At 37.8% G+C, this 10,000-nt stretch overlaps 1 protein-coding gene across 1 annotated transcript in view; it reads left to right on the top strand.

Annotated features, from left to right (window-relative positions):
- The first annotated feature begins 2,855 nt into the window (after window positions 1–2,855).
- Window positions 2,856–10,000, top strand: part of LOC106877698 (lysM and putative peptidoglycan-binding domain-containing protein 2) — a 58,869-nt gene continuing 51,724 nt past the window's right edge. Inside the window, exon 1 of the mRNA XM_052977630.2 lies at window positions 2,856–3,293. Within this exon, the coding sequence (XP_052833590.1) occupies window positions 3,123–3,293 (171 nt within the window). The 5' untranslated portion in view covers window positions 2,856–3,122. The remainder of the gene's footprint in view (window positions 3,294–10,000) is intronic.

Below are 10,000 nucleotides of genomic sequence, written 5' to 3'. Positions count from 1 at the left end.
CTGTAGATGAGGAAATGAAGTTTCTGATAGAAATGACAGTTTCTGATAGAAAACGGGAACAATGTCCTTTTCTGTTCTAGGCACAAGGCCCGAAATTTTGGTGAGAGGGGGAGGGGGGCAGTCGATTACATCGACTCCAGTACGCAACTGGTACTTAATTTATCGACCCCGAAAGGATGAAAGGTAAAGTCGACCTTGGCGGAATTTGAACTCGGAACGTAAAGACAGACGAAAAACGGGAATAATATCCTTTTTTTACTCTAGGCACTCGGCCCGAAATTTTTGGGGAGGGGGCCAGTCGATTACATTGACCCCAGTACGCGACTGGTACTTAATTTATCGACTCCGAAAGGATGAAAGGTAAAGTCGACCTCGGCGGAATTTGAACTCAGAACGTAAAGATAGACGAAAAACGGGAATGATATTATAAACGAAGGATAGAAATAAGTGACAGATGTGTTCAAATATATATATATATATATTTACTGGACATCTCTGAACGAAGATATACGGGTTAATATGTTAAAAGGTTAATTAGAAATTTTGTTTTCAAAGAAAGCGAAAAACTGAAGGAAATGAATGAAGGAAGAAGGGAAAAAAAACGAAAGAACGAATTAAGGATCTTAAGTAAAGAAAATCTAAAGAAAGAGGAAGGAATAATGAGGACCATTTGAGAAGAATTGTAAGCCCCCCCCCCACACTCCCCGGGCAAATTAATGCACTGAACCGTGTAGTATAGGGTGGGAGTTTTTTCTAAAATTGAATAAAATAAATAAAATAACGATGAATACATACGTGCTTGTACATGATGAACAAAATGAATAATAACATTAATAATAATAATAATAATAATAATAATAATAATAATAATAATAATAACAACAACAACAATGATGATGTTTTCTTTTATTTTAAAAGTATAGCTGCACATTGGGAGGGTCATAATGCCATCACTAAACACACGCACTGATTCAATTCCCCTTCTTTATATAGAATTGAAACAGAATCTGTTCGTATGCTTATTGGTGTCATGACCTTCTCAAGATACAACAAAATTTGCTTCAGCACGAGAGTTCACATCAAGAATCTTGGAAACCGAAAATATTTTAAGTTCCATTTTGTAGACATGTAGTGTGTGTCAGTATGTATATGTGCGGCTCGCTAATTTGATTTATTTATTTATTTTTTACATTAAGGTTCATTTTGTAGACACTTAATGTGTGGCCCGCTAATTCTATTTATTTACTTTTTTTTACATTAAATTTTTTTTTACATTAAGTTTCATTTTGTAGATATGTAGTGTGTGTTAGTGTGTATATGTGCGGCCCGCTAATTTTATTATTTTTTTTTTTTACATTAAGTTCATTTTGTAGACATTTAATGTGCGGCCCACTAATTTTTTTTTTTTTTTTTACATTAAATTTTTTAAAATTTAAGTTTCATTTTGTAGACGTGTAGTGTGTGTCAGTGTGTATATGTGCGGCCCGCTAATTTTATTTATTTATTTTTTTACATTAAGTTCATTTTGTAGACATTTAATGTGCGGCCCACTAATTTTTTTTTTTTTTTTACATTAAATTTTTTTAAATTTAAGTTTCATTTTGTAGACGTGTAGTGTGTGTCAGTGTGTATATGTGCGGCCCGCTAATTTTATTTATTAGTTTTTTACACTAAATTCCGATGTAATTGTTATCTACACCACCTGCAAAGTATTTTATTTCTTATCTTTTATATTTTACTCGTTTCAGTCATTAGACTGCGGCCATGCTGGGGCACTGCTTTGAAGGGGTATTAGTCAAACAAATTATTTAAGCCTGATGCTTTTCTATCTCCATCTTTTTGCCGAACCGCTAATTGACTGGGACATAAAGAAACTAACACAGGTTGTCAAGTGGTGGTAGGGATCAAACATAAACATAAAGACATCCACTCATGTACACGCACACATATTTCTATCTATCTGTCTGTCGTCTATCTATCTATCTATCTATCTATCTATCTATTTATCTATCTATTTATCTATCTATCTATCTATCTATCTATCTATCTATCTATCTATCTATCTATCTATTTATCTATCTATTTATCTATCTATTTATCTATCTATTTATCTATCTATTTATCTATCTATTTATCTATCTATCTATCTATCTATCTATCTATCTATCTATCTATCTATCTATCTATCTATCTATCTATCTATCTATCTGTTTATCTGTCTGTAGATTATGATTATATCGGAATTTAAAATGAACAAATAAATTTGGTGGCTTCATACACATACATTCTGACACACCCATAGATATCTACAAAATGAAACTTGAAACTTCGAAAAAATTTGTTGTGTGTCAGTCGGTATGTGTGAGTGCTCACTATTTTTCTTTTCACATCAAATTCCGATATAATCGTATTTACACAGTCTGAAAAGTATTTGTAGAAAATTTCATTAAGAAATACTCATTTTTCTAAAAGTTATGAGGAAATAAAGCCCACTCATGTGATTTTTTTCCAAAACAGCACAGAAAAAAAAATTACACAACGAATTCCGATATAATCGTATTTACACAGTCTGAAAAGTATTTGTAGAAAATTTCATTATAAAATACTCATTTTTTCTGAAAGTTATGAAGAAATAAATCCGACTCGTGTAATTTTTTTCCAAAACAGCACAGAAAAAAAAAATTTCACAACAAATTCTTATATAATCGTAATGTGTACACCACATGAAAGGCATTTGTAAAAAATTTCATTGAAAAAAGATGCCTATTTTTCTGAAAGTTATAAAGGAAAAAAAATCAACGGGGTGGGGTACAATTGTGTACGTATGCCCAGTGATTGTTATTCTTAATAGAAACAAACGTAAACAATTTATGTTCATTGGAAGAAGAAAGAGAGAAAACATCAACCAAGTATGTGGTCGTCTTAATTTAATATTATTATATAATACGCTAGACGTGTGAATAGAATTATCGAAGAAGACGAAGACTTTGAATAAAAAAAAAGATATTTTAAAAGAGAGAGAGAGAAAAAAAGGGTAAATATGAAAAGCTAAGCAGAAGCAAAAACAATAACAAATTGGAATACGAAAAGGCGGCTGCGGAGATTCATCTTTACACGCCAAAATGGCGGACGGTATGAGATCTTCGGAACGACAGACATTAGGACAGTTCGCCAAATCGCAGACGAAGTACGGAACGGCTAGTATACCCGTGAGATGGAATTCCAATTTCGTAAAACACAAAGTGGTGTCCACAGATTCTTTGGTTGGCATCGCGCTAAAATATGGAGTATCGGTGAGTGGAATTTTGTTCACCTTTCTTTTCAAAAGAACATCTGGGTTGGTCTTAGACTCTGGTCGGTGCGACGAGGAAGGAAGCAAGAAAATGAATGAAGAAGCAGAATATAAACGGTATATTGGAATTGTCAGCTTAGACGGAAGCGTGTCTCGTTCTTTGACAGTTCTATATTTTTGTAGTATCGTTGTTGTTACGACAGCTGTGGGTGGTGAAAAATCGGTAGATGGATGACACAGACTCGAGTTCAAATCTCGACCTGACCGATTTCACTTTCGTTATCCCTTTCGGGCGTACGTTGTTCTTATGGCGGTAAGAGATAGTAGAATAAAATTACACCACACCAATGTCTTTATGTTCCAAGTACAAATCACGTGCGTGATAGAATCCGTAATCGTTCTAAAGTTGATGTTATTTTAAAGACTGCGTGTAGTGGAAATGGGTGTCAAGTGATCGGAATCGGCAAAATGTATGCCTCCTTCCCTTTGTGTGTATAATGTGCTAAAATCCCGCCCTAACTCCAATTTGCTTTTCATAATCTTTCTTCGATCGATGTTGTTATTGTGTATGGCGGCGGAGGATGTCAAAATAGTTAAAGCAGCCGTTGTTAAAATGTATGTCGTTTACATACATATATCGAGTTCAACTTCCACTTAGCTATGATTTTTTTCCTTTCATCCTTCCAGGGCCGATTTAATCGAGTGTCCACCACCCCCACCTCTGCCTAAAGTTTGTGACTTTCCTTTATGCTAGAAATTAATATTTGTTGTTATTTATTTCGTGGGTTGAACAGCTGGCAAAATGCTTTGAGGTATTTCAGCAAGACCCCGTGCCCGGAACCCTCAAAAGTTGGTAAATTCATCATATATATATATATACCATGCTCACCCAATAATCGAATCGTAGAATCATAACGGAACAGTAATTTCTGTGTTCCTTGTTACGAAGTACGATGGTAGTTGTTTTGAGAAAATCCTTGCATATCCCACAGCTAGTTGTATCACGATGAGGGAGACAGTTGTTTGGCGGAAGCACTGCACGTCCCCCTCAGCTAGTTGTATTATGATGAGGGTAGCAGTTGATGTGAGAAAGCACTGCATATTCCTCAACTAGTTGTATTACGATAAGAGTAGCAGTCGTTTTGAGAAGGCACTGCACATGGGCCCGGGGACAGGGGATCAAAGAGGGTGCAAGCGTACCTCTTAAAATTTTTGTTCTGTGCAAAAGCAAAATATACATTCCTACTTTTGTCAGGTTTAGAAAACAGTGTGTAAAAAGGGATCTGTAAAATACAGATTGATGTTAGGTTTCTTCTCAAAAGACAAAAATAAATTTTAAAAAGCGATAAGACCTTACTCTTTTACTTGTTTCAGTCATTTGACTGTGGCCATGCTGGAGCACCGCCTTTATAGTCGAGCTAATCGACCCCAGGACTTATTCTTTGTAAGCCTAGTACTTATTCTATTGGTCTCTTTTGCTGAACCGCTATGTCACGGGGATGTAAACACACCAGCATCAGTTGTCAAGCGATGGTGGGGGGGACAAACATAGACACATATATATATATATGTATGACGGGCTTCTTTCAGTTTCCGTCTACCAAATCCAGTCACAAGGCTTTGGTCGGCCCTAGGCTATAGTAGAAGACACTTGCCCAAGGTGTCACGCAGTGGGACTGAACCCGGAACCATGTGGTTGGTAAGCAAGCTACTTACCACACAGCCACTCCTGCGCCTATACTTTTACCTTGATTGTATGGCTGGATGCCCTTCCTAACACCAATCACCCAGCAGAGTGGACGGAGTGCTTTTTACTTGGCACACACATCTCTGCTTTTTCCATGTTGGTCTGAGTTGAATGAGAACTTCATAAAGACATAATCCCATGCATGCATCTATCCATCTTCTTCCCTCACTATTCCTGGGAGGCTTGTGCAGGGAAAATCCTCAGGTACCACTTCCATAGGGTCCTGTCAGAAGCAGTTGTCATAACCCATCTCAGCTGGTTTCACAAGCGCGACACTGTAACTATGGATATTATCCAAACATCTCATTCTTGCATGGTCTGCCCTGAAGGTCTCCTCCCAGTTGGCTCACCTCAAAGAATTTAATTCTTTCAGATTTTTGAAGAATCTGATTCTTTTGGGTTCTTGAAAAATCCGATCCTTTCAATCTCTTGAATAATCTTAATTCCTTCAGATTCTTAAAAAATTTGATTCTTTTGGATTCTTGAATTATGCAATTTTTGGGGGATTATTGAAGAATTTGATTCTTCCAGATTCTTGAAGAATGTAATTCTTCCCTATGACATTCTAACCACTTGTCTGTGTGACTTCTTGGTACAGAGAAATGGCAGCTTGACCTGGAGACCTTCCCTGATCTCTTAGCCATGTACCCTGTATCCTGAAACCCTTCAAAAGACCCCCATTTCAGCCCCTTCTATTTACATCGTACCCCTTTTGTCATCAACCCCTACTTGCTTCAATATATAAGGTATTGATTCTTCCCATCTTTTATATGACAACCTGAACAATACCCAGATATCTTCTATTCTTTACTTGTTTCAGTCTTTACACTGTGGCCATGCTGGGGCACCGCCTTGAAGAATTTTTATTCAAATATATCAACCCCCAGTGCATATTATTAGTTTGTAAAGCCAAATCGCTTAGTTACTGGGATGTAAACATACCAGCACCGGTTGTCAAGTGAGTGGGGGGAACAACACAGGCACAAAAGACACACACACATACATATATACAACAGGTCTCCTTCAGTTTCTGTCTACCAAATCCACTCACAAGGCTTTGGTTGGCCTGAGGCTATTACAGAAAACACTCGCCCAATGTTCCACACAGTGGGACTGAACCCAGAACCCTGTGGATGGGAAGCAAGCTTGTTACCACCATTGACACCGCTTGACCTGTGACAGTGGCTTTTCTGTTGATTTTTACTTTTTATTTTATGCTTTTTTTGGATTGGATTCGATTGGCTTGCCCATGTTCAGTCCACTGCGGGATGAAGGCCTCAGCGTGCTCTCTTAACACCAGAGAATAGCTTGAAATCATACTGGTTTGATAAGCCTACTCTGCCACACTGGCTCAACGGGGCCTGGCAGAGGGGTGCAGTTTTTATACTCATACCTGGGAGTAGTTAAGTCAATTGCATCCACCCCTTGTACTCAACTGGTGCTTTTTTTTATCGATCCCAATAAGGTGGAAGCCAAGGTCGGCCTCTGCGGAATTTGAACAGAGAACGCAAAGATGAATGAAATATTGTTGAGTATTTTGCCCAGCATGCTAATGATTCCGCCAGCCTGTCACCTTTTATGCTTTAAGTGGCTATATGATGCCAGGACACTGAGGAAAACGCACACACAAACATAGACATTTGGAAGGAAACAGAAGGAACGATATTTCATATCTCAAGTTGACACCATGTCACCGACAGGTTTAAATGAATCCGAATTCTGAATGTAAAGACAGACTAAATACTGCTAAGCATTTCACCCAATGTGTTAACAACAGTGGAGGCTCAATGGCCCAGCGGTTAGGGCAGTGGACTCGCGGTCATAGGATCGCGGTTTCGATTCCCAGACCAGGCGTTGTGAGTGTTTATTGAGCAAAAACACCTAAAGCTCCACGAGGCTCCGGCAGGGGATGGTGGCGAACCCTGCTGTACTCTTCCACCACAACTTTCTCTCACTCTTTCTTCCTGTTTCAGTTGTACCTGTAATTCAAAGGGACAAGCCTTGTCACACTCTGTGTCACGCTGAATATCCCCGAGAACTACGTTAAGGGTACACGTGTCTGTGGAGTGCTCAGCCACTTGCACGTTAATTTCACGAGCAGGTTGTTCCGTTGATCGGATCGAATGGAACCCTCGACGGAGGGCCAACAACCAAGCTAACAACAGTTCTGTCAGCTTGCTACCTTTTATGCTTTAAGGGCTTAAATAACACCAGGGCATGAAACAGAAAACACATACACAAACATACACATCAAGGATCCAAATTCAAAAGGAAAGAAAAGAAACAGCGTTTCATATCTCAAGTTGACACCATGTCACCGACATTACTCTTATACTTCCTCTTAAATAATCATTAATCCGTTTCTTATCCTGCAACTACCCCCCCCCCCCCTCTTGCGTCACGTTTTCCCTCCACTTCCCTCTCAACCATACCTGCTTTTCCTCCTCATTCCGTCCCTCTTTCCATTGTCTTCTCTCATATTGTTTCTCCTCCTACTTCTTGTTCGTGTACGGTCCTGCTGCATTTCTTATCAGTTGCAGCCATTTTTTTTTTTTTTCTTTAAATTTACAGGATGTAAAACTGCCCGTCCCTCATTAATTTCTCTCCTATCAACTTCTCCTTGAAAAGAGACTCTGTCTGGAATGTTTGCTTTTCCACTCCCTGTGGCAACTCCTATTTATCAATCTTACTAAATAATCCTTTCTACTTTAGGCACAAGGCCTGAAATTTTGGAGGAGGGGGGGGGGCAAGTCGATTACATCGACCTCAGTGTTCCATTGGTACTTAATTTATCGACCTTGGAAGGATGAAAGGCAAAGTCGACCTTGATGGAATTTGAACTCAGAACATAAAGACACACAAAATTGCACGAAGAATTTTGTCCGCCATGCCTATGATTCTGCTAGCTTACCGCCTTAATAATAATAATAATGATAATAATAATAATAATCTAGTATATATAAATCACAGTATGTGTGTGTATATTGACTAATGCATACATTTCCACAATTCTCAACTGGTTTTCACCAAACTTTACATACACATTACTTATGACCCAGGGATGGTCATGCACTATAACATTTTCTCCAGAGCTCCCGCGTAAATCAACAAACAGGGAAAAGGTTTTTCTCTAATTCATTGCATGTATATAGTTTGTTTGTATGTAGGATCTTCCATACTTTTTTAATCAATGTGTTCATATATTGGCATTTGAGAATATTTTTTAGTAGTTTTCACATTTTTTTGATTTATTATTTGTTTATATGTTGTAATTGTGTATTATTACTTGGTTAGAGAATATTATAAAAGTGAAAGGATTTTGTCTATTTATTTCGACTGTCCACCTGCGATGGTGATTAAATTGACTAGGAACACTGTATGCAATGAATATCCAATACCGAACAATCTTAACCTGCATATTTAAACTGCATTAAACTTTAGCAAGCTTACCTTTACCTATTCTGAGTTATTTGAAAAGTGATGTTTCCTTCTCTCTCTTCTATTCGTTGATACCTTTGTTTACCTACCAATGCATTGTTTCACTTTAAGGATGTTTATTCACCCATCCATTATGATATTTCGAATGCGACGTCTTTTCACTGCGAATTGCTAAAGATTCAAAGTAATATTCGTGAACTGAAGTCAAACTCTTCATGTCTTCATTTTTCATTACCTGAAGTCAATTTCAGAGTGGTTGCACACTGCAAGCACGTAGCAAATACATTCCTTTAACTCTACTTTTTCAAGTAGGTATTCTATTGCCATTTTGAACATACCAACCATATTTCTCTCTGAAAAAATAGCTCCCTTTGCTGTTGAATAAAACAAAAATTAAAGAGGGGAAGTTTCAAAGTCTTCCTTTCCCATCGAGTGAAGATGCTTCTCTATAGCAGTGTGGGAACATTCCATTTCCTCTGCCAAGTTCCCTTGTTGTTTGACGAGAATTTTCGTGCAAAAGTTGGTTTAATCGCTCTTCATCGAACTCAACTGGACGGCCAGAACGAGGTGCGTCTTCGAGGTAAAAATTTCCATTTTAAAACCTGGCATACCAATCTTGAGCGGTTCTTTCAGCTATGGCACCCTCTTCCATACACAGCACAAATGTCGTGAGCAGCTTTTGTGGCCTTAGAACCTTGATTTAAAGCAAAAAGAAGGTGTTGAAAATGCTCGTTTTTCTTAACTTGACATTCCATTTTAATGATCTGAAAATAAACAAAAATTAACTAAAATTAACTAGAAAAAACAAAATAGATTCCAAAACGATTCAAAAATAGAATTCTTGAAAAAAATAGATCCCGAAATTTAAAAACGCAATAAATTCCAAAATTTTTTTAAAAGGCGGGAACTTAGTTGTCAACCCAATAGAAAAAGCATACTTGGTGAAAATTATAGATGCATAAGAGGTGCAGTTGAAGCAGAAAAGGGTTATCAGAAAATATAAAGATTTTGAGGGGCAGATATATAGGAACTCTTACTCTTTTATTTGTTTCAGTCATTTGACTGTGGCCATGCTAGAGCACCGCCTTTAGTTGAGCAAATCGACCCCAGGACTTATACTTTGTAAGCCTAGTACTTATTCTATCGGTCACTTATGCCGAACCGCTAAGTTACGGGGACGTAAACACACCAGCATCGGTTGTCAAGCGATGTTGTGGGGAGAAACACAGACACACTCACACACACATACATATATATATATATATATATATATATATATATATATACACATACACGACAGGCTTCTTTCAGTTTCCGTCTCCCAAGTTCACTCACAAGGCTTTGGTCGGCCCGAGGCTGTAGTAGAAGACACTTGCCTGAGGTACCATGCTGTGAGACTGAACCCGGAACCATGTGGTTGGTAAGCAAACTACTTACCACAGAGTCATGCCTAAATAAACAGTAAACTTTCGGTAATGTCTTGTAAAATGTCACAGATTTAAATTCAAAACAATTGCTGCAGA

The sequence above is a fragment of the Octopus bimaculoides genome, chromosome 28 (genome assembly GCF_046866305.1).
Source record: "Octopus bimaculoides isolate indiv1 chromosome 28, ASM4686630v1, whole genome shotgun sequence".
Lineage (NCBI taxonomy): Eukaryota > Metazoa > Mollusca > Cephalopoda > Octopoda > Octopodidae > Octopus > Octopus bimaculoides.
This window is presented reverse-complemented; position numbering and strand designations above follow the sequence as displayed.